The sequence below is a fragment of the Acomys minous genome (assembly GCF_964271855.1).
Source record: "Acomys minous genome assembly, chromosome: 10".
Taxonomy (NCBI): Eukaryota; Metazoa; Chordata; class Mammalia; order Rodentia; family Muridae; genus Acomys; species Acomys minous.
The window spans coordinates 86,239,836-86,265,109 of NC_140491.1; the positions used below are offsets into that span (position 1 = coordinate 86,239,836).

The 25,274-nt window shown below is 45.5% G+C and overlaps 1 protein-coding gene across 1 annotated transcript in view; it reads left to right on the forward strand.

The window, feature by feature from the left end:
- Positions 1 to 25,274, forward strand: part of KIF5C (kinesin family member 5C) — a 147,727-nt gene that overhangs the window by 69,578 nt on the left and 52,875 nt on the right. Inside the window, exons 8-12 of the mRNA XM_084800002.1 lie at positions 1,613 to 1,737; positions 4,235 to 4,339; positions 4,698 to 4,846; positions 14,651 to 14,799; positions 22,467 to 22,639. Coding sequence (XP_084656128.1) covers positions 1,613 to 1,737; positions 4,235 to 4,339; positions 4,698 to 4,846; positions 14,651 to 14,799; positions 22,467 to 22,639 — 701 coding nt within the window. The remainder of the gene's footprint in view (positions 1 to 1,612; positions 1,738 to 4,234; positions 4,340 to 4,697; positions 4,847 to 14,650; positions 14,800 to 22,466; positions 22,640 to 25,274) is intronic.

The window sequence follows — 25,274 nt, forward strand, 5'->3', positions numbered from 1 at the left end:
CATGTGTCTCCACAGCGCTCCATCTTCCCCAGCTGAGACCCGAGACCTTGCCCAGCTCAAGCCTTTGAAGCAGGTGCTGTGGGGGCCGTGCCATCTTCCCAGCTCCTGTTTCAATTTTCATGATCAGCTTTGGCTATTCAGGATGCTGTGAGGTTCTGTAGAATTTAAAAATTTTAGGATAGATTTTTTTTTCTCTATTTCTGTAGAAAATACCATTGAGATTTTGATACATTGTATTGCATAGATTAATTTGGCTAATATTTACATCTTTTTTTATGTGTATGCATGTGTGGTACGTGTAAGCAGGATCACATGTGGGCAGGTCCATGTACATGTGTGTGTGTGTGTGTTTGTGTGTGTGTGTGTGTGTGTGTGTGTGTGTGTGTGTGTGTGTGTGTATTTAGGCCTGAAGTTGATGTTGGACATCTCTTTGGCTAGATCTTGACATTTTCATTTTATTGAGACAGCATCTCTCACTGACGCAGAACTTACCTGTCCCAGCTGGACTAGCTGGCCAGCTAGCCCCGGGCCTCCGCCTGTCCCTGCCTCCCAGCACTATGATTACAGGGAGCCGCCACACCTGCCCAGCTTTTACGTGGCTTCTTGGCATCCAAACTCCAATTCTCGTGCTTATAAGCAAAGCTTTACCTTTTCAGGCCATGTCCTCAGCCCCGATTTTGACACTTTAACACTACTTAGTCTTTTAATAAACGAATGGTTATGTTTCCATTCATCTTTATCTGTTTTGATATCATTTAAGCAACAGTTTGTAGCTTTTTGTCTAAAAATCTGTCATTTTCTTTAAGCTTATTCATATTTTATCCTTTCTATTGCTATTGTAAATAGACTGTTTTCTTACTGTTTCCAGGCCAGGAATTGTTAGTAATATATAGACACATAAATGCTCCCACATGTTGATTTTGTAACATGCAATGCCGCTAGATTTGTGACCTTTTAAAAAGAGCCCTTCAGAGCGTTTTTTAGGAACAGTGTGGTAAGAGATGCTTTTTGAGGGACAGTGAAGGGTGAACGTGACACTCACCCGGGATCTGGTGGAAAAGGAAGCATTTCCCCAGACACCCTGACCTAAAGAAGCACATTTCATCTGTGAGGCCTCTGTGTGTTTATAGAGGTGTGCGTCTCCGTCTTCCTCGACGGAAGCCTATGGCAGTCCTGGTAAGCCCCAGGCTGCACGCGTGAATAGGACAAACCAAATCAGGTACTGCCATGTGAGAAAGTCCGAGGGTTTCCACAGGCGAGGAAGCGGTGAGCGTCTTGGTGCGTGAGAGTAGAGCAGGGTATGGTACATAGGGCTTCCGGCAGACCCTGAGCATCTCCTAGCTTAAATTGCTCAGCCAGAGTGTGAGGTTAATCCTTTGTTACTTGAAGACATTCTAAAATCTGCCATCTCTAGAATGAGTGGGATTTTATCTTATTATTGTTTTTCTTCTTTAAAGAGGAAATGCTGCCCTCAGGTACACTCTGAGATAAGCTGTTCTGACGGCGGAGAACTGCAGCCTCGAAACACTATTGGTTGTGTTTCAAAGACCAAGATATTTGCTACCTGTGCTCATGCGTTCTCTGTTGAGCAGTGAACCATTTTTCTTTCCAGACATGAATGAGCACAGCTCTAGGAGTCACAGTATCTTCCTGATTAACATTAAACAAGAAAATGTGGAGACTGAAAAAAAACTCAGCGGGAAGCTGTATTTGGTTGATTTGGCCGGGAGCGAGAAGGTAATTGGCTTTTATTTATGTGTCTATAATTTCCCCCCTGTTATTTGCTCAAGTGTACAATTGTAATTTTTGTACCTTTTACTTCCTGTTTGTTTTTTTTAAAGAGGTCTAAAATGGTGAGGCGTGGCTCTGTAGAGTTTCTTTGTTCTCATTATCTTCTCTGGTCTGAAGGACCAGTGTCTGGGTCAAGGGCATGTCCTTCTAAGGCTCAGATTCATTTATGCTTCGTAGCCTAGGGTATTAAGCGATCCTTAATGTCTTGGCCTGTCTTCTTAACCTATGGCATTAAGTGGTCCTTAGTGTCTTGGCCTGTCCTGTCGAGTTCCCGTTCCACTGACACTGGTCTGAAGTCAAAGGTCTCACATGAGTGACGTTGGCTCCTGTGGGCTGTGAAGCCTTCTTTGGCTCTGTTGTGACCCTCTTTCCAGGACTGTACTCTGTTCCGTGCCCCCAGGCAAGGCTAAGACCATGTCCAGAATTACCACTCCTCCCCTACCAGCCTCTTCCACAGGGCACAGCCCTTTTTAGACACCGTCATAGAGCCAGAACGCATGCACAATGCCTATTTTTGCCATCACCAGTGACATCAGCTAGTTGTCCTCATCAGGGCAGGCCTTGAAGCTCAGTCAGTCTCCCTCGCTGTTCAGGCGATTGCCACTTACTGCCTCATACTGCTAAGTTCCTGAATCCTAACTATGGCCACAAACATCCATGTAAGTCATGGTTTTGGAGTTGTCCTCTTACTTGCCTTTGTTTCCACCGGAAAGGCATCGGATATTCCCGCCTGGGCATCTCAAGTGTGATGTGTGTGAGCTGGCCGAGTTCTCAGTCACTCGTCACGACGAAGGGAGCACATTGCTCAGCTCTAGACCGACCCTACTAACTTGACTGCCACGCTGTGGACAGGCCTGAGAGAGAGTCATGTGGGGATGACTTAGCTAGAGCTGAAATACACCTGGCAGCTGCCTCCTGTTGGCAGTTGGTCCTTCTTGCTAATGGTTCTTAGGAGGTACTTCAAGTGTCCCTCCTTGGCCTGTTGTTGTTGTTGTTTGTTTTCCTTTATCCCTGGAAGAGTCCCTGTGAATGTACTATCTTGAGAGCAGAGCTCTGGGCCTTCGTTCCCATCACCCCAGAGGGCCATCCTCTCCTCAGGCTGGCGGAGTGATATCACTGCAGCTCACTGTCCTTGCCTGCCAAAGGACGGTGATAGCAGCTGCTTTGAATATTTCATGGAGTTAAGATGCTCAAATTAGAGATCAACTAAATACTCCTGTAATAGGCTGTTGCTTTCTGTGGCCCATGCCTCCATGATATCTGTCTGCAAGCCGGCTGCCCTCCACAGTTCCAGGACAGAAGGTGTCTGTCCTACTATAGAACTCCTCTGATAGTGGGGGGTGAGGGGGGAGGGTGAGGTGGGGGGAGGATTCATATGCATTTGAATCCATCTTTGTTCCATTTAAAGTTATTTCTCCTTTTTCCTTTTTTTCCTCTTCCTTCCTTCCTTCCTTCCTTCCTTCCTTCCTTCCTTTCTTCCTTTTTAGAGAGTGGCTTTTCACCATGATTTTGCCCAGGCAGCCAGGACAAATCTTACTGAATTCTCTCCTCCTCCTTAAAAAAATTGGCAGCATTTTAAACTTCTCTATCTAGAGTAAATGCTGTAAATGTGAATTATCTGTACTAACGCAGCAGAGGAGGCCCCGTGCATGGCTATAGAAGAAAAACCAAATTTTCAGTGTAACACACACATCCTTGTCTTTTCATATCTCTCCAAGTCTTTTGCATCTTATTTATTTTTAATTTTTAAAAGATTTGATTTATTTAATGTATGTGTGCTCTCTCTGCACGTATGCCTGCATGCCAGAAGAGGCCATCAAATTCCAGTATAGATGGTTGTGAGCCACCATGTGATTGCTGGGAATTGAACTTGGGACCTTTGGAAGAGCGGACAGTGCTCTTAACCACTGAGCTATCTCTCCAGCCCCCATCTTTTGCATCTTAGATACCCCCTTTTTCCTTTCTTTGCTCCCCACTCTCTGTCCTTGCTACAGAAACAAGAAGAGTAGGGATAGATTCAGAGCAGCCATCCCATCTCATTAGTCTTTTGCCTGAAACTGGGGCTCATAAATGTTCTCTTCACTGTGCCCCGCCAGACCCCATCTGACTGGGAGGCTGTGGTTTAGTCTCCCAGGACCCAGCTCAATATGGTGATAGTGTTTCTGGAGCCTGGTTTTCCTGGATGGATGTCCCCCAGGGAAGTATCTGCAGTTCTCCCACTTGAGGCATTTCAGCCATTCCACTAAAACCCAATTGAGAGGAAAATGACAGCAGGAGAGATGGGATCCTCCAATTCTGGCTCCAGGGACAGCTGTATCATGGCGGTTTTTTACTCACTTTCAATCCCTGCTTTCCTGGAGGGTCTGCCTACTGCCCCTCCGTGAGTTTGGGGTTTCTGCTTTGTGCTCTGACTATCCTCACTGCTTTTTCTGTCCCTTGGTAGGTCAGCAAAACGGGTGCCGAGGGAGCTGTTCTTGATGAAGCTAAAAATATCAACAAGTCTTTGTCTGCTCTTGGAAATGTGATCTCTGCCTTAGCAGAAGGGACAGTAAGTAATCCTGTCGCCGTCTATTAAATAGTACTATGGGAAGCCGCCTTTGGGATTTATGTATTCTCTTTGCCCAGACATCATTTGTTTTCCTCTTTGCAAGAGAGCAGAGAGCAGAGAGCAGAGGGAGTCCTGGCTGGGGTGCCTGTTGCTAGGAGATCCACTCCACTAGGAAGTGTGGATGGTGATGCTAACTTCCTATGACACGGGTCACAGAATGGGCACTCTTTGGCAAGATCCAAAGACCCCAAACAACCAAAGATGTTTATTGCACATGTTTCTAAGTTTGGCTTGCTGGCTTCTGTAGTTTTTCTTTGAATGGGCTGTCAAAACCAATACGCCTTCTTTTCTTAAATAGAAAACACATGTGCCATACCGGGACAGCAAGATGACTCGGATTCTCCAGGACTCTCTGGGTGGGAACTGTAGAACCACGATTGTCATTTGCTGTTCTCCTTCAGTCTTCAACGAAGCCGAGACCAAGTCTACGCTGATGTTTGGACAGAGGTGCGTGTGGGGTCTCGAAACCTGTGCTCTCAGCTGGGTACTAGGTCTTAGATGTGAATGGCTTGGAGCAATGATCAAAGGAGCAAATAGCTATTAAATTGCATCTAGCAGGTGATCTGTAAACTTCGGGCATTATTTACTGAGGCCACAAGGATTGTGTTTTTAGCATCGGCCAGGAATGTGACTATTGGAAGAATGAGGTTGAACAAATCTAAACACCCACCTCACTGGTACAACTACCTTTGGTCTTCATGGACTTGAAACCTAACCTTCAGTTCTCTATCCAATTCATATACATAAATCTGAAGATTGATCATGGCTTCTAATTCCAGAATTTGGAATCTATTGCGAGTAGAGGCAGAGTAAAGGCATAAAGAATGGAGGAAAGGAATCCGATGCATTAACAGTGAGGGGCAGAGGGGAGAGGCATGAGGTGTTTGTGAAGGAAGTGGATAAAGAGTGACCACATTCTCAGGGCTTGGAAGGCCGGAGTCAATATGCCCCGCCTCTGAATGTTAGCAGTGGGCAAGCATGAAGAGCTTGGTAACGCTAACGCAATGTGCACACATGTGGGTTGGTTCACGCCTTCCTTACCTTTCCTAAGGCTAACGCAATGTGCACACATGTGGGTTGGTTCACGCCTTCCTTACCTTTCCTAAGGCTAACGCGATGTGCACACATGTGGGTTGGTTCATGCCTTCCTTACCTTTCCTAACACACCCTTTTTGCCTACCTAGCCCTGCTGCCCACAGCTGACTGCTTTCAGTCTTGTTTGCTCAGTTACACAGACCCATCTTCTCAGCTGTATTTTTGGGCATTAAGCTTGGGATGCTGTGCACCTGGTGATCTAAGCATCTTTGGTACTCACTGCTCTGAGCCCAGACAGATGTGCTGGGGTGGATTCTCCTACCATTGCTACATTCAGGACCAGACATCTGATGAGCTATCTCTGTGGGCCTTTACTGCCTCAGGTATTAGTGGGGTGTTCAGTACTCCCCTGCTTTAGTCCTGGGAGTATGTGTGGTATGGTTATGTCCAAGAAGTAGTTGGGTGGGGCAGATGGGGGTGGGCATTCTGTGTGGGAAATTGCTACAACTCATTTGAATTGTATCACATCCTAGACATTTTCTGAGCCTCACCAGGACATAGGATTATTGGGCTGCCAAAATTATAATTGTGTTGGAATGTTGTAGAAATAATCTATCTTTTAAACTAGATTTGGGTCCTTTGCTTCCTCCTAAATGACTTCCTTGAATAGGCAAATGCTTAAGGTAGTGGCATTGCAGTAGGGTGAAACCTCTGTTTCCTGGCCATTGGGCCATTCCCATTGAGCCTGACTCACATTTCTTTGCCATAGGGATGGAGTAGTTTCTTCCAAGGACTTGTGGGAGGACGGTCCGAGTTGCTTCCATTTTCACTTTGCCCAAGGGCTGCTGGTACGGGGGAGACTACCACTGTAGCTCACCTTAAACACTCTGACAGCATGGAGGGTTGGGATGGGCACTGTAGTCCATAAGACTAGGCTGGAAATGAGGAGAGGAGCAGCACTGCAATATAAAAGACTGATTTGAATGAAATAGAATTTCACTTCCGGAACTAATAGATAAACAAATGCTACTGTTAATTTGGGATGCTAGGAAATAAAATGTAACATCAAATATGCTCCTGGATGAAATAGTCTTCTTTTATCAGACTCCGAACTGCACGAGAGCAGAGAGTGCATTTGCCGTTGGCATTGGCTTTCCAGCATGAGGCGTACACAGTAGTCAATAGTTGCATACTTATTGAACAGTGAACAAAGTGAGCCTCAGCTTCCCGGGGCAGGACCCTTGCTGAGCTGCGTCGTCATTATACCTACACGTTGACCTGCGTTTGGATCTAGTTTGCTTTCTACTCATAGTCAACATATGTAATAATTGGTTCCTTTTTCTCTACCCACACGATAGTGAAATTCTTTAAGGACAGTGGCTTCTTCTATGGGACTCTATCTACTTTGCTGTTAGCTATATGCACTGAACTCAATTATACAGCAGACATGGGTCTGCTGAACATCAGATTAGACATGGCATTTGAGAGCTAATAAGATTAAGCACTTTAAACTCAAAAGCTGCTGGGTGTGTCCCAAGCGCCAGTTAACCAGGGTTCATTTTGTTCTTGCTGCAGAGCCTTGGGCAGTGTGAGTTCTATGGTCCTCCCAAGGACATGATGGGAATGTATATTTTTGCTGGGCTGAAATGCACTGATGTCCTGAATAAACAGCAGCAGGCGCTTTGAGGCTGTAGAAATGCAACAGAGTGCACAGGTGCCTGAAGGCACCCTGTGCAGAGCCTAGCCAGCCTTTGTTCAGATGCTAGGTGTCTGAGTCTCATTTCACCAAGCTTGTCCCTTTAGCCCTCTGAGTGCCCAGCACTGTGCCAGTGTAAAAGCAGACATTGCTCTCTGTGACACAGACAGTAACAGGTAGTCCAGATACCTGAGAATCGAAAAGCCAAATTAAAATGTTTTTGTGGGTTATTTTCTAGACATTGTATTCTTTTGTTTTTAATTATCTTCCCTAGTACATTTTTAGCATTTTTTCAAAAAAGATATTTATAAATTTCAAACATGTGAACTCAAATCACCCCATTATCTTGGAAGTCTGTTAAATGTGACTTGATTTGGTGTGTGTGTGTGTGTGTGTGTGTGTGTGTGTGTGTTGCACCAATCAGGATCTTGGTACAGCACCAATAATTCAGTCCGTTTGTATGTTGAATATCCAAGGAGATTGATGACTTGAGGAGAGTGCTAGCCTTTGTGTTCCTGGTGTGCACTGCTTTCAGGAGGAAACCATGCCATGGTTTTAATCAAGCCACCTGCCACAGTGACAGCTGGATTCAGGAGACTGACTGGTGTACATGTAAAATTCATGTTACAAGAGTGTCAGAGCACATTACCTGCAGAGACAGAGTGACCAGTTTAGCCAAGGCATACACTTTAGTGCACTTGATGTAAAACCAAGAATTAAATCACCGCTGTGGGAAGACCAGTTGCTGGGACCGAAGTGGGGTAACTGCGGCTCTTGAAGGGAGAGATATTGTATGAGGCCAGCTCTTCACTGGTCATCAGAGTTTTAATTCTTCTTAGATGACTAACCTTTTCCCTCAAGCAGGGAGCCCTTTCCAGGTCAGGAGAATGCTTTGGAGCAGAAGTGAGTGCTGAGGAAAGCATAGGTGTTTACACAGCAAATGAGACTCTGGCAGACCAGAAGTTGTGATGTAAAATTTGCACCCAAATAGCTAAGCTCTTTAATCAAACACTAATCTGGCTAGTGCTCTGACTGTGTTTCTTTAGGTGGCTAATGTTTATACTCAGTAACCCCAGGTCAGGAGCTTGGCCCTCCTGATCATTTAGGGACCTTGATGAGCAAATCCTGGGGTTTCCCAGGGAGAATTAAAGAGCAGAGTGTACACTTGCATTTCCAGAAGGCTGCTTGGACCTGATTTAGCTTTGTGGCCCCTACAGATATATGAGCTAGTTTCTTTAGGAAACAGGAGACTACGCTATGTCTATTGGGGTCTATAGCCTCTCCATCCCTCCGTTTCCTTGGTAACCCCTGACAAATGGAGATGGATAGGGACTACCCTCCTACCCTCCCTTCCTCCCTCCTTCCCTCCCTCTCCTCTCTCTCTTCCTTTCCTCTCCTCTCTCCTATTCTTCCTCCTGTCTCCCAAAATTTCCTGTGTAGAGCATGCGTTACAGACTTTTATGCGCTGAAGGTGTGATGTCTTATTCAAATACCAGGTCTGTCTGGAACGCCTGGAGAGCAAAGGAAGATGCTGAAGCGAGAGGTAGCGAGAACAGGCATCTTCCGGCTCCTTAAGGAGGCCAGAGTAGTTAGAGGAGACTCTAAAAATAGCCAGCGTGCTTGTCACTTAGACCTACAGCCCGTGAGTAGAAGTAGAAGAGATCAGTGAGGAAATAGGCAAGGGTGGGACTTTCCGAGCCACTGACTGTAGGTGTTTTCCAGTGTGCCAAGGACCCTTTTCAAGTGCTCGTGATGGAGATGCCTTCAGGGGCTCGGGTGTGAGTGCTCAGCCTCAGCTGTCGAAGTAGGCGTGCTTAGCCCTCTTAGAGCCCGAGTGTGTGCCTCTTCTCTTTTCCCCTTCAAGCACTCCAACCTACCCCTCCTTGTTCTCTTTCAAATCCATGTCTGTTTTCATTAGTTGCTGTTACATAGTTTTATATTTATAATCATACATACTTCTAAATCTAACCTACTCAGTCTGTATAATGCAACATGCATTTGGTATTGGCTAACCAGTTGGCGTGCCAGTCCTTGGAGAAGGCTGCTTCTCTCATTCTCGGCATCCCTGAGTTGACTGTAGTTCTTTGTGTAGAGTTGAGGTCTCCTGGCCTTGAGTAACAAAGAACATGGAGTTGAGTCGGCAGGAAAGTAGGAAGGATCTAGGGGGAGCTGGGGGAAGGGAAAGAATGGTCAAAATATGCTGTATGAAAACAATTTCTAAGGCAAATAAATTAAAACCCCAAACAAACAAAACAAGATAAAAACCAATCAGAACCCAGGGCTGGCTAGAGACATGACTTAGGTTAAAAGCATTTCCTGCTTTCGCAGAGAACCCAGGTTTGGTTTTCAGCACCTATATAGTAACTTAAAGCCATCTGTCAATCCAGTTCTAGGGTATCCGATGCCATTTTCTGGTTTCCTTGGGCCCTAGGCATGCATGTTGGACAAATACATACATACATACATACATACATACATACATACATACATACATACGTATGTGTGCAAGCAAGCATTCATGCCTGTGAAATTAGAAAAATGTTTCTTTTGTTTGTTTGAGATAGGCTCTCTCTGTATAGTGCTGGCTTTCATGGAACTCACCTGTAGACCGGGCTGGCCTTGAACTCAGAGAGCTGCTTGCCTTTGCCTCTGAGTGCTGGGATTAAAGATGTGTGCTATCACACCTGAGTGAAAATAGATCTTATTATTAACGCACTAACCCACTTAGTTATGTAAACGTACTCTGTGCTCCCCCTGTGTAGCCTACACCGTTGCCACATAGCTGTGTGTCCACAGAGGAAAAGCAGCCAGCGTAGCGAGAGCTGGGCACTGATGGCCGTTCTCTTACCGTCTCCGGGTTTGTAGAGCTCCTGGGAAAAGGACAGAGACATTGCAGCCACCCCACATTGCTTTCCTTCAGGTCTCTCAGGAGATCGATGTCCAGGAACCTTTCATTCCGCCCTGCAAGATTGTTTCCAACAGTCCTAGACAGAAGAATGTTTGCTCTATTAAGAAAAACCCTCTGGGCACAGAAACCCAATTTCTCTTTCAGTAGCTCTGGTTTGTTCCACAGTCTGGAAGTGCTTGTATCTGATGTGTTTCTTTTCCTTTAAAAATGTATTTGGCTTAATTCTTTGGGGATTTCATATAATGTATTTGGATCATATTCACCCTCAGCTCTTTCCCTGATCCATCTCAGATCTGCCTCTTACCTACAACTCCTTCCAGCTCTGCCCTCTTTTTTTTTTTTTTAATGACTCTTGGGTCCAATTTGTAGCTTCTGGTAGATGTATTATACACCGCCCATGAATACATACATACATACATATATATGTCTCTGTGTGTGTGTGTATACATATACATATATATATATATGCTAAAAATATAAATAGGGAGATGTTTCCTTTCTATATGTTTATTTCTGCAGCTCATTTTTAATGAATATAGCATACATATAGTAAAGTGTAAACTTAATGTGTACAATTTATAAACATTCGCAAACGCTTTCACTCTCTTAGAAGCTGCCCCTTTGCACCTACTGAGCCAGTTCTGCGCTCAAGAGTAACTGCCTTCCTGACTTCACTAGGCATGGATTGGAATTGCAGGCCTTTGAAGCTTACATGCGTACGATCACATTGCACTGTTTTTTAATCCAGCTACTTTTGTGCATCATCGTATCTGGGAAATTCATTCACCCTGTTGGGCATAACAGTTTAGTGTTTATAGTTATACAGGTTTTTTTGGATTTGTTCGTTGTGCTGTTGGTGGCTGTTTGGACTGCTTTCATTTAGGGCTGTTATCAGTAACGTTACAGGCATCTCTTGCCTATGAACACACCTGTTAGGTAAGAGTAGATACGGGTCATAGGATGTGACATAGTTTTAGCTGATGCTACAAATCACTCTTCTAAAATTCTAGTAGCAAACCATACTCATAGCAGAACGTAAGAGGTAAACTCCGGCCCTTTCTCACTAGGTAGCCGTCCTGTTGGGCATGGAGAGGCATCCTGTCATTTCACTTTCATTTCCCCAGTAGTCAATGGTGCCTATGCTCTTTTTGCAGTGTTTATTGCTTCTTCTTTCAGGAGTTGCCCATTCAAGCCTTTGCCTGGTTTTTCCTTCTTGGTTTGTAGGAGTTACTCTGGCTGATTCTGTTGTCTGTATCTGTATGTATTTTAGTACCTTTTTCTATTTTATGACTTGCCTTTTAACTCTTTTACTGGTGCACGTTAATAAGAGAAGTTGGGAAGTTTCTATAGTTAGTTTTCTATGTTGTAGTCAAGAAATCTTTACCTGACACAAGGTCTGAGGATATTCTTTGTATTTTTTTTTAAAGACATTTTACTGTTTGACCCTAGGATGCATTCAGAATAGAGTTCTTCTTTCTTTCTTTCTTTATTTCTTTCTTTCTTTCTTCTTCTTCCTCTTCTTCTTCTTCTTCCTCCTCCTCCTCCTCCTCCTTCTTCACAAGGTTTCTCAGTGTAGCCTTGGCTGTCCTGGACTCACTTTGTAGACTAGGCTGGCCTCAAACTCAGAGATCTATCTGCCTTTGTCTGCCCTAGTGCTGGGACTACAGCTTGGCTACTGGAATAAAATTCTTAAATGGAACTGGACTTTCATTACCATATTTGGAAAGGACTATGTTCCTGCTCTGTGGTACGAGCACTTCTGTAGATCAGAGGGCACTGGTGCAGGGTGTGTCTGTCTGGATCATTTGTCTATTCTGTCTCTAAGAAAAGCTTCTGACTGTGATCATTTTAAGGACTATGGCTTTCTAAGTAGTGATGTTCATTCCTTTAATTTGGTGCTGATGCACGCACGCACACGCGCATACACACACACACACACACACACACACACACACACACACACACACACACACTCTTTTTCTCTCTCTCTAAGATATGAGAGATAGGTTAAATCTACAGAGCCATTTTGGTAGAGTCACCTCTCTTTCTGTTAGCTCATTTCTCCATATCTGGCCTCAGGGGATGCAAAGGTTTTCTCAAGTCCCATTTGCAACCGAGAACATTCTAGGGATGCAGCATGAGACTTGGGCTCCCGCTGTTGCCTGAGCTCCAGGTGAGAGATGGGTTGCATTATGTTCCATCTCCTCTGACTCTGCTGTGCGGTCCCTGCCCTGTTCTCTGCTGCTTTGTTGAATCACTTCAGTGCCCCTTACTTCTAGCCTCTAAGCAGGTCTGGCCAGTAAGGAAAAACCAGAGATAGAAGGAAGGAGCTGAAGGTATGCATTTCCCTGCAGGTGCATCTTGGGCTGGATTGCCCTAGACCACAGTACATTATGAGCTCTACAAGCAAGTTATCTCTTGTAGCTCTCTGTTTGAGGCTTGCTTCTCCCATGGCTATTAGTGTAGGCATCACGTTACCTCATGTTTCTTAGCATCTTTCCATACCTTTGTTAAACTTGGCAGATTGTGCAAGTTGAGTGGGTCATCTCCTCACGGCCAGGACTCTGGTTACTACAGATACAGAGGAAGACACTTCCCTGGGTATCTTAGAAGCCAGAATCATTTTTCCTGCAGTAAACTTGATAGATCTGCTTGAGGAATGTGCCTCTGGGTAACTCTGCCTGGAGACAGCGCAGGGGCTCCATCCTTTTCTCTCTGGGGACTATTTATGACTTAAGTAAAATTGGTAGTCTTAAAGTGTATCCTTCAATGACAGCAAGCATCTTAGCTATGAGTTTTTTTTTTCCTTTCACTTTCTGACTTGATAACAGTATGGACACTGCTTTGTTTCTGCTTGCACCCAGATGCAGCCACCACACCGCCTGAGGATGTTAGAAGGCAGGGTGAGAGAGCCAGACTGCAACAAGCCTTTAAGTAGTAATAAAATTACTGCTATTGAAGAATTAGTATTGAGACAGTTTTGGGGAGAGCAGCCTCAAGCTACAGCAAATGAGAGTTATCCTAATTCTTTCGTGACTCTAACACTGATGTAGTTTAACTCCTCTTTCGACAGTTGAGTTATTTAGTTGTCCGCTTTAGGAATTAATTTTGGAATGACATCTGTAGCACCAGGGAGGACTGTTGAATTTCTTGCACCAAAATAGAAATCCTATCTCAAATGTCATTTGATGACAAAGGTAATTAACCTGGATCACACATCAGCTATACCAGCAAACATGACAGTCCTAGAATTGTTTGGAGATTAAAGTGAAAGTGTCAGTAGCGAGTAAGACAGAACATCATATATTTTCACACGAGCTTTGCCTGCTTAACAAGTAGGTAGCAAATGGGCTTCTGCATGAGGAATCTGCTTGTCCCTGGACGTGGCTGAACCTGCTTGCTTCTGTCCAGGCCTCAGTGAGCCAAGTCTTCTGTTTAATCTCACCTAACACAGATGCTGATTCTTTTCTCCCCAGCTTCTCCTTTCACTAACTGTTCATCTCTCACGCACATGATGTCACGCCCCCTAGGCCACATGCCCTAGGAGATCATGGAAAAAATGGTGCCCATGAGACATAGTTGTCAAACATTATATTTCTTAAAACATTCAGAGTTTGGAAATACAAACATTATAAATCCCAACTTCTGGCTATTTTTAAACAATGAGATGATTTGAGAAAAGCCGGCCCTTTAGTGTGGCAATGCTTGCCTTTGATGACGGGATCTGTAGGACACCATGGTGTCCCCTAGTCAGCCTCCCTCACTTGTGTGATCCACATGCTCTGTAGCTCTGCCTTGGCACCTGCCAAATGCTTTGATTCTAGGCACCAAAGGCGAATAAACTGATCATTCATTTTGCATTACTGACATAAGAAACTCCAAACTTTAAGAGGCCAGGGAATGTGTCCATCTGTCTGGGTATGTCCCCAGTGTTTTATAAGTGTTTATTGAATTAATTGGGAATTCTGTTTAGAAGATGAATCTGGTAATGGTCTGCAGGATGCTTAAAGGAACATGCTAAACAGTGGGGTAAGCCTATAACTTGAGGGCTGAAAACAGAGTGGGGTGCAGAGGACGTTAGACAAGATGGGACCCTGAGACACAACTTAAATAAAAGTCCATTGGACTGAAAGCCTGATGGAATGTGAAGGAGAAAAAGAAAGGATGGTTTTGGAACCTTAGGGTGTAACAATGTGAGGCCGGAGAGATGGCTCAGCAGTTAAGAGTGCTTGTTCGCTCGTGATGCCTGAAGTTCAGACCTCAGCAGCCACATCAGACAACTCACAAACACCCGTAGCTCTATGCCCCAGGGATCCAGGGCCCTCTTCTGGTCCCTACACACACCCATGTGCATATACTCAGACAGACAGGCAAACATAGAAACACACACACACACACACACACACACACACACACACACACACACACACACACTAAATCTTTAATAAATAAACTGAAGTAACCCAGCTTTATGGCTTATGGGTAGAAGCCACAGGAAGCCTTTGCTATCCCAGGCCTCTTTGGATGTGAAGGGAATCTGAGGCTTGGTTATTTATAATGCATAAGTGCTAATAGCTATTCTCACCACTTACTCCCTGTGTGTTCACCCCAGAGCAAAGACCATCAAGAATACAGTCTCTGTGAACTTGGAACTAACAGCAGAAGAATGGAAGAAGAAATACGAAAAAGAGAAAGAGAAGAACAAGGCCCTGAAGAGCGTCATCCAGCACCTGGAGATGGAGCTGAACAGGTGGAGGAACGGTGAGAGCGAGCGGAGCGGGGAGGAGCAGGGGACGTATGCCTTCTTCTCCTTCCTGGGACTGTCGGCATCTTGGGAGCCTCTTGGGATGATTGTGGATTTCCCAATCCCTGTGATGACGAGTGGTTTATTATTTCACATTACTAATATGTTTTGTTGTTCCTAGGCACCATGCCACACCTCCTTTCATCTTGTGGCCTGTGCACAGTGGTGTGGACAAGGTGGCCTCAATCAGTCAATCAGTCTCTTTGAGTGTGTGTGCGTGCATGTGTGCATAGAGGGGTGCGCATGTGTGGGGAGGGGTTGATGTTATAGCATATGTGTGTGGAAGGCTGCATGTGTATGGGAAGGTGTGTGTGTGTATGTAGAAGCATGTGTATCAGGATTCATGTGTATACACATAGATGTAGAAGCTAGAGACGAGGTATGGGTTTTATGTCCAGGGAAATTATCCATCTCCTTTGACACAGGGTTTTTCGTTTGCCAATAGCTCCCTCTTAGGCTAGAGCTAGTGAGGCCTCCATGGATCAGTCTCTCTCCACCTCCCCAGCTCTGGGGTTAGGAGCACATGCCTGGCATCTTATGTGTGTATGTGGGACGGAACTCAGTTCCTTGTACTGAGCATCAAACGCTTTCCCAGGAGAGCAGTTCCCAGCCTGGCCGCAGTCTGCTCCTGATGCTCTGCTTTTTGCATGCTCCTGTCCTTCACTTTGCGTATGTCCCTGGCTTGGTGTTTACAGAGCAACTTCTGAGAGTTTGCTTTGACTTATACAGATTGCTTTAGCTAAATGAAAAATAGGATTTGCTTCAGTCTTGCCATTTGTTTGTGGTTAAAAGTCACCTCTGGCAAGAACTGGCCTTGTATGACCCGCCTCGCTGTATGGTTCTTCAGAGTGAGATGTAGTGGGCTAAAAAACAAAAACAAAAAACCCTTTTCTAAAGTGGACTCTGACAGGCTTGCTTCATGACTAGCTTTTTCCTCCCCCTTTTCAAACAGTCTCTTTGGTTTGTTCTATAGGAGAAAATATCTCAGAGAGCTGGCGTGCAGCGGGTGGGTGGCTTGTGGGGGAGGTGTCAGGAGTGGCTTCCAGATCCCAGGGCAGACACATTATTTTGGTGACTTTAGCATGATGACGGAACGCAGACGATAGCAGTCTGTTTTAATCTGGAAGTAAGGCAGGTTGGAGCTGTGTCACAGGATGGGAAGAGCTGGAAGTCACTTGTTCCTTTGCTTCCATGGGGTGTGTATTTCCGCAGCTACTGCAGCCTGTGGCAGCTCCAGGGTGGGAGCCTGGGGGTTGCTGGGCACGCCTGTTTGCAACTGTGCAGTGAGCAACTGGAAGCCAGTTGCTGGTGACGGTACTTGCTGATGCTTCTTGCTAGTAAGGATTGTGTATCAGCGAGCTACTTATTTAACTGAAAAGCAATTACGTGGCAAACAAGAATTCAAGAGAGGATCAAAAACTGACCTAGTAGCCTAAATAGTAGGATTTTCCTCTTTGCGGAAGCGTTTCTAGCTACACATGTGTTTCAAAAGCTGCTAGAATAATTGAATAACTCAGCACCTGTACTGGGTGACGGTTCCGTGGAGTTCGGCAGGAGCAGAGGAGTGGGGAGTGTAGAAAGCGAGGTGGGAGGTGGCTGTGGGAAGCGGTATGGTATTTCTGGAATCTTTTTGGGTCAGTTCTCTGTTGGATGACTGGGTCATTTAGTAAAAGCCCTTCAGTGAAGGGTTGGCTCGCTGGCCTCAGCAGCATTGTGAGTTGGACAATGACTTTGTTGTTTTAATCATTTCCCATCTTTTGCCTAACTCTGGCAGTCGAGTGCTCCATCTCATATCCAGTGCCACCCTGTGGAATCTGCCCTGCCTCGTTTGTCTGACATCCAGCACACGTAGCATCTTTTGGGGCTCCTGTGTCCCCTTCTTGGTCTCTGCATGTACCATCACTTGAACCGGATGTCCCACTTCGTCACCACTGCAAATCTTTAAAAAGTATGATTTCTGTGTGTTTTGGTGAGATCCTACATAAATCCTTAAGCTACATAATTTGGGAAAAGTAAGGCATAGGGTTTTTTTTGTATATAATAGACCTGAAATAAGTGCACATTACATAATTGTGTGCTTACCATGGTACCTGTGGCCTAAGTCTGGGAAAGACAGGGTACTTTGTATGATAGATAAAGCCCGAGTGTAGTCCCTGGGGTAGAAGGAGAGAACCGGCCCTGTGGATTATGCTCCCCCTCCACATGTGTGCTGTGACACATATGTGAGGGCGTACACTAAATAAACACATAAATGTAAATTTTAAAATACATCAGGTTCCGGCATCATAGCTCGCAGCTGCACTCCCGGCACTCTAGAGGCAGAGGTGGGAAGGTTCCATGTTAAAGCTAGTCTGGGCCACAGGAAGACCTTGCCTCAAAAGGAGCCATGAAAGAGGATACAAAGCTATTTCTTTCTACTTTCAACTCCATTAAAAAAAAAAAACTCATGGATATGTGAATCAAAATGTAATTTCTAAGAACAAGAATAGTTATTACTGCCAAACTTAAATTTTAAACATTACATGTATTTATTTTATGTGTGTACGTATGTACACATGTGTACGTATGTGCATACATGCCATGCTTCACCTGTGGGTGTCATAGGACAGCATTCAGGTGTTAGTTCTCTTCTTCTGCCATGTGGGGCTGAACTCGGGTGACAGGGCTTTGCAGCAGGCATCTTTACATGCTAAGTCATATTGTTGGCCCCTAAACCAAAATTTTTACAGGGATTCATGTCAAGGAAGAAAAAAAACCCAAAAGACTCCCAAATCCCGGTGTCAGAATAGCAGGGAAAAGACGGTCTGGTGTGTCTGTTGGCTAACTAGGTATAGACTGAGCATGGTGGGTTTCCATGCATGTTGTCTGTGGAAATCATGCTGGTTAGTGCTTCCTTTTGTTTGGTTTTCTTTTTTCTTTTTTTAAAAATATATTTTATTGATTTATTCATATTACATCTCAATTGTTATCCCATCCCTTGTATCCTCCCATTCCTCCCTCCCTCCCATTTTCACCTTATTCCCCTCCCCTATGACTGTGACTGAGGGGGACCTCTTTCCCCTGTATATGCTCATAGGGTATCAAGTCTCTTCTTGGTAGCCTGCTATCCTTCCTCTGAGTGCCACCAGGTCTCCCCATCCAGGGCACGTGGTCAAATATGGGGAACCAGGGTTCATGTGAAAGTCAGTCCCCACTCTCCACTCATCTGTGAAGTGTTACCTAGGCTGGCTTTGACCTTCGGGTACCCTGCCTCAGCCTGCCGAGTGCTGGAATTTCAGGAGTGGACCACTCTGCCTGTTGAGATTTGCTTTTTCAACATTAAGCCTGTGGGGGATGCTGGGCCACTCTTGGAGCCATCGGTGTGAGCTCACAGGAATTAGCATTTCAGTCAAGATGTCTAATTTGCCTGGTCCTCTTTCTTCCTTTGCAAGAGCGGCTACACTAATAGAAATAGTAACTGCTCAGCAACCCACGTAGCCTATTCAAAAGGTCACGAGTGTAAAGAGGGCGCAGGATCGGGCTGGCCAGTGCGGTAGGGCATTGCTCTAGACAGGATTAGAGGATGCAGAAGCTGCTTACAATATTTTTAGGACCGAGGGTGAAGGATGCTATTTTTATGCAAAACAGTCTCACAAAGGAATGATTTTTTTTTTTTAACTTCACATTTATATAATGACACCTTGTAGCCAGATGCTCTTGCCCATCTGGCAACTTAAAGATTTCCTTTAAGTGCCTTCGGTACAGAAATTGCTCACCGTTAGGGTCGCCACTAGGCCTGTTTAATTGGTATTCAAACAAAACACCTCGTTTGCCAGATCTACAGTGGGTTCTGGTGGAAGCTGTGAGTGACCTGCAAATCCCTGCCCTGGAGTGGCTGAGAAAATGCAATTACCTCTCTGTGCTCTCTGGAGGCTTCAGGGACTCAACTTAGGAAAGGAGTAACTAGCTTGTTGCTATTTCATGTGTGAAATTTTAATGATTTCCTGGCAGCCTAATGGTATTCCTAAAGAGAGAGAGAGAGAGAGAAAAAAAGAACCAAATAAACCCATTTTAGAATTTTTAACTAATGGACCAAATGAGATTTTTTTGTTGTTGTTAGTCTGCCATTCTCATCCATCGATGGATTTCCATTTTTGCTGAAAGCTGTTCATGCTCTCTGAGGGTTTTCGTTTTATAATTAGAAGGTTCTGCAAGCCTTACAGGTATGCTCCGAGTGAATGCTTCTGTGTAAACACAAATCTCCTTAGTCCTTAGAGGTAATTACAGCTGACAATAGTAAATGCCAGGATGCTTATTTAAAGAAGGGAGGCCTTTCAGCTTAGAGAACCAGACGGTTTGTTTTTTTTTTCAAGGTTAGAAGCTCCTCTATAGGCGGCAGACACAAGCCTTGTGGGCTGGACTAAAAGAAATCTGCTTTTAATAAAGCAGAGAGAAAATAAAAATTGCTGCTAACCTTCACTTGGTGGTCTTTCTCCCTGGCTGATTGCAAGGCATTGGCCCTCCAGGGTTGGCTTGCCGCTCTCCTCCCTTACAGTCAATTCCGTACTCATCTCGCGAAGTACACTGCAGTGCAGGGAATATTCTCGCTTAACACGGTGAAATTGCCATGGAGACGGATTGCCTGGTGTCAGCTCTTGCACTGAGTTGGGAATTTACAGTCCCTCGACATCTTTGTGAGTTGGACAGGGAGTTACCAGGGTCGCTTCTGGAAGCCATTCCCCCGGTCCTTTGAAGGGCAGCGAGCGATGTTTGGAAACCCTCTGGTTCCTCGCTGCCAGGAGCTCTGCAACGTTGGCTTCTGCCTGTGGCTGCCTTGTTCAGCTCCATCTGAATGGCTGCTGCTGAAAAAACAAAAAAACAAAAAAACAAAAAAACAAAACCCCTGCCTGCCTGACCTTTAGAATATGAACTGGCGGGAGCTTGCTGTTCACACGTAACTTTGTGGGAGACATGTTGACGCTTTGATTCAGAGGGCTCCTCATGAGAAACCAGAAAGGCTGCTGTGGGTTTCAAATGCTGTTTTAATAATGATATAAAAAAAAATAAGCTGGAGATGGGCTTGTGTAACTGTTCGGTGGTTTACTTTTTAAAAGACCTCTTGACCACACGGGTATTTTGGATATGCTAGAAAAATTAACTCAGAATAAGGAAAAATAACTGAACCACCAAGCGCCTGAAGTTGCCCACTCGTTAGGGAAACAGAGGGAGTGGAAGGTGGGCTTCAGACCGTGATGCCAGCCGTGCTCGTGACACCTACTGCCCTCGTGCATCTTCAGAACAATTCTGTGATGAAAGCAGTGTTGCTTCCTTTTTTTTTTTTTTAAACAAAAAATAAATGATGGGGCTAAGCAGGCTACATACCTGTGAATAACTTGCCTTCAGAATCTTGTTGCGGCACTGGAGATGTTTGTGAGTCTGTTGATCATTTCAGGGAGCCCATAGCAGTACTGTCAGCTTCTGGTCCTCTGTAGCCTGGGACGCCACCCACCCTCGCTAATGCTGTCATTCCTGTTGACAAACGAAGACAGCTTTTGGGGAATCAGATCTGTGACTTTTGGTTTGAGCAAGTCACTTGTAGGTCACAGGAGTTAATCTCAAACTCTGGCCTCTGCCTACCCAGATTAATTTTTTTTTTTTTTAAAAAGGGCAGCCCTTAGTTCACCTAGCCTACAGATAGCATTGCCTGTCCAGCCATTTGGAACCAAAGCCCACAGGGAATGCATTTCTTCCACGTTTGTGGATCTTATCCCTTCCCCTGCAGTGAGTGTGTCTGTGGATAATACGGTCGTGCTTGGCTGGCTTCTGGGCCAGTGCAGTTAAGAGTTTCACCCTCAGCATGTTGAAGCAGGGAGGGTTAAGTTCACAGTGTATTAGATTCCTGTGTTTGCCAGATTTTACAAGCTATTCCTGAAAAATCCAAATGTCGTCAGTGGCGGATTCTCAGGAGGAACAGGATTAGGAAGGAGAAAGAGGTTCTGTGCATTGCCTGAGTTGTCTGAGGGCGCATGCAGAATTATCTGTGTGGTTAGAAGTTATCGGGCTGTATCTTCATCCATCCACTCGCCCACTCATCTGTCCATTCATCCGCCGAGTCATCTGTCTCGCTGCTCTCCTAGCTCACGGGTTTAACAGGCTGTAGAGACTATAGATCTGTTAATTGTATGAGATCCGTTCCTCACACTAAGGTTGCTGATGACTGCTTTAAGTCAGGGATTGGAGCTAAGTGATATACTGATCTGGTTTGGGTTCAGCTTAAAGGTTACCATGGTCCAGTCTGATTTCAGGTCAATAATTTCAGAAAAGCACTTGCAAATAGTCTGTAGTCCAGTTGAAAGGGGAAGGTAGCGGGGCTTTGTTTTACACGAGGTGAGGAGTGGGTCCTCTAGGGTTGGCTTCACATTGCTGCTTTGGATGGAACTGATGAAGCAGTAGTGAAATCTCCACTTACCCAGAAGGCTGTATATAGGCAGTCAAGCCAAGATATCCTGGCGTTCTGTTTATACCGAGATAACGTGCACTGTGTTCAGGTGGGCTCCCTGAGGCGTGAAATATACCCTACCATTCATGAAAGTACAGATTAAGATCTCAGTTCTTCGGTCTTGGTCCTCACTTTTGGCTCAGGGCAGTTTTTCTGCGAAATGTTTGCAGAAGTGTTGTTATGGCCTGGGATGTCCTGATGGTTGGGGGCTGGAGTTGCTGGTAAACACTGTCGTGGAGAAGGGTCTTTGGCATGGGGTTGCTGTCCAAGAAGACAGCTGAACGATGGAGTCGGGCCATGCGGTTTCCATGGGATCTGTTTCCTGCATTCCGTCTTTGCATGATGATTTTCCTGTTGGGGCAGCCCTTGGCTCCCCCCCACACATCCCCATTAGCACTGTCAAGCTGAGCAGTGCTTCCTTTTGAAGGCCCAGCCAACTCTTTTCTGGAGGCTGAGAAGTGTGTAGATTCTAGATTGGCTGCCTTTTCTTTTCTTGGGACTACCTGACATCACAAGAAATTATTCTATTTGAACTCTCCAGCAGAGCCAATTAATTCAGGCTTCCTGGGGGAGAGTGTGGTGGTGGACAGCGTGACTGCTCAGGGCTGGCGCAATCCTTGAGTCCAGGCTGCCCTGACTTCCTCCCACTGGCTCCCTAGACTCTCAGATTGGCAGAACTGGGGTCCCACAGCTTTCTGGTTAAACAGGGGCGCTGTGTTTCTTGCTTTGGCTGTTTCTACTAATGACACAGTAATGTAATTAATAGGTAATTAGGGTGCCTCAGAGATCTATTTCCCTTTGAATCGGTGACTAGAGAGAATATGATTCTAATAAGTGCTAACATATTTCTCCACAAAAGGAAAATGTATGCAGAGCTCCCAGGCAGTGCTGGGGGTAGATCAGTTACCAGCTCTGTGACTAGTGGAGCCATTTGATTTCTGCCATGCATCCTTGGTCTAGCATTGGGCAACTAGCTGTACCTTTCTTCCTAACTAGAAAGAACAGAGTTTTGCACTACACAAGGACTGTATTGTGTCTGCTGTGCATTTGTCATCAGAACGACTGGTTTTTGAAGTCTTCCTGGTGGGTTGCATGCTTGATTTCTTTAGTTAGTCCTCAGCACCCCGCTTTGCTGTGTTCTCTCAGGGGAAGCTGTGCCTGAGGATGAGCAGATCAGTGCCAAGGACCAGAAGAACCTGGAGCCCTGTGACAACACGCCCATCATAGACAACATCACGCCTGTTGTCGTCGGCATCTCTGCTGAGAAGGAGAAGTATGACGAGGAGATCTCCAGTCTGTACCGGCAGCTGGATGATAAGGTCTGTGGTTCAGGGCAGGAGCCCCGTCTCTGTGGGCCCTCAAAGACTGCGCTCGGCCCCAGTGGGCCAGTTAAAGAGATAAGCTATCTCCTAATGCTAGAGATAAGTAAGAGGGGGACTTGACAAATGTTGCCACATCAGGGGGAAGGAATGCGCCAGGGCCTCCGTGAGCCTAACTCCATCTTCAGGGCACAGACCTGAGCAGTAGCTTTAAATAGGGGAGGCATTGGGGCAACGGGCAAGAGGTGCACATAATGAAAGCCGTTCCGGTCAAGGTGTGGCCGTTGTCTCAGTTTTGGTTCTGCAGGATGCTTCCAAGAGGTACTGCTTGTGAGCACGAGTCAGTTCCTAGTTGCTGAGAGCTCTCATTTGAAGACTGATCTCACCCTGTGCTAACATGTTTGCAGAGCTCTGCTGATAACTGGTACCCAGGGACACTGCACGTTTAGGTTAGTGACTGCAGACATTCAGGTACCCTTGAGGGAAGCCAGGACACTGGAAAACCGATAGTAAAGTGCCTCCATCACTCTCATCTTTTTTTTAGTCTTGAAAAGGGATGAGATAGGTTAATATCATGGGATTTTTCCAATAGACCCTCCTTGAGTGATTAACAGGCTTCTGTGCAGAGTTCCTCAGATAAAAGTAAAGAGAGATACAAGATGGAGCCCAAGATGATAGGCTTTTATCCTGCCTTTACTTGCCTTGTGGGGCCAGTGCTTTCTCTAAAAGCAGCTCCCGTGTCTCTATTTTATATATCAGCCAGAGGCTGATAGCTCTTACTCTAGTACAAAGACCGAAGGTGGCAGGCGCGCTCAGCCCCCTGGAGCTGAGGTAGGCTGCAGACCACTGTGGGTGTCCATCTTCCTGGTACCCTTTGTGTAGCTTGTGGGAGTAGAAAATGTCACAGAAGTTTGGCTAGAAAAGCCAGGTAGGTTGGTCTAGACAGACAAGTCCTCAGATACAGAAATCTGTCTGGGTAGATTACTCCAGGAGAGTGGAAGCTGTCTGAGTGTACTCAGCTGTGTGCGTCTCTTTCCTCTTCTGTGTGTCTCTCTTTCTTCTTGGGAAAGTCAACAGCAGTCCCTCTAAGGGACAAGGAAGGTGACTCCCAAGACTCAAGTGTGCCTTTAATCACATATGTCTAAGGCCCAGGGCTCCAGATACAATCACAGTAAAGGCTGATAGCCTTTCTACTTGTGAAGTTCCAATCAAAGGGAGATCATTGGGTGATGTAGTTTGACCAAGTGAGTTGGGGACATTTAAACTTACAATAAACTGTTAGGGCTTAAATGGTCATGTAACTGAAGAATAGAGAAAGGCGACTCCTTGAACAGCATGTATCACTTATCCACAGTAAAGGTCCAGGTAGGAACCCCAAAGGCCCAGAAACTAAATCAGTATGTCATGTGATCCTGGCATATTGCCCTTGGGATACCCTAGGCTCTTTTAGCTCATTGCATCAAGGTTGCTGAAATTTTCAGGCTGGTTTAATCTTTTCTGTGGCAGTTCGGCTCAGGTGCTGTGGGGAGCACCTCTAGCCTGGATGTAATAGCTTTGTTCTGGGAGTGTCATCATTAATCTTACAGGGCTCTGTCTTTGGGATAAAGCCTGGAGTCTGGTCTCAACCTTTGCAAGCTGAATGTGACCAGTTGCTTTGGTGACTCACCTTCTGCTAGTTTGTGCTTCTGGGAGTTACGTAACACCCAAACATTACAGCCGACTCACCCTGCTCCGAAAACACATCTGATAAAATATCCATAGCTATGAGAACTGCGTACTTTGCCCTGCACGCTCTGGCTATACTCTCTCCGCCCCACTCCCTTTTAAAAAACCTGGGTAGTATAGTCAACACTTACATGCAAAAGTAGATCAATAGTAAGTGAAGAGTTCATGCAAATGTCTTGATTTCTCCAAAGAAGTGCTATTGTTTTAAACAGTGAAAAAAAAAAAACCATATGTGACCTCCTCCTCACCTACAGATGCCCACATGTACAGATTCTTGGATGGCAGATCAGAATTGGTTCTGTGATGCTGAGAGATAAGGGAGAGAACAGGGCGGAGAGGCGATGCCCCTGAGGGCTCATGATCTGCTCAACTTTTGTTTACCCGTTTGTGAGCTGCTTGTTCGTGTCCTGTCAGCTGTCATTTTTATGTGTCCGCTCGAAGACTCTAGAAGATTAGCTCTGTGTGTCTGGTGATTTAGGTGTTTAGATACTTTGAGAATGCATGAATTGGGACAGTATCTTCTTGGATTATTGAGTGGTAGACCCGGAAGCGTCTGGGGTGACGTAAGGCATGAGCAGGGTGGTCACGTGTCTGAAGTTCTCACAGCCTATAGGTAGCAGAGGAAGAACGAGTTCCCATAGCTCGTGACCTTGAGCCCCACACTAGTTTCATTTTGGCCTTAGCCCTTTAACGAAGGAACTGGTCATTCTCAGTAAATCTTTTTAGGACACAGTGGGAGAAAGAGTACACAGTTTCTCCAATTCCCTTTGTGGTTCCTCATGGGTTTGAGGAAAGAGAAACCCAAGGTCCAGATACTTGACGGAAAAGCATGCACTGTGCAGCAGACCCGTGGCTTGATGGTCAGAGGCCGGGGACGGTGCCCTTGCATGCCTGTGTGCTGCTCTCATCT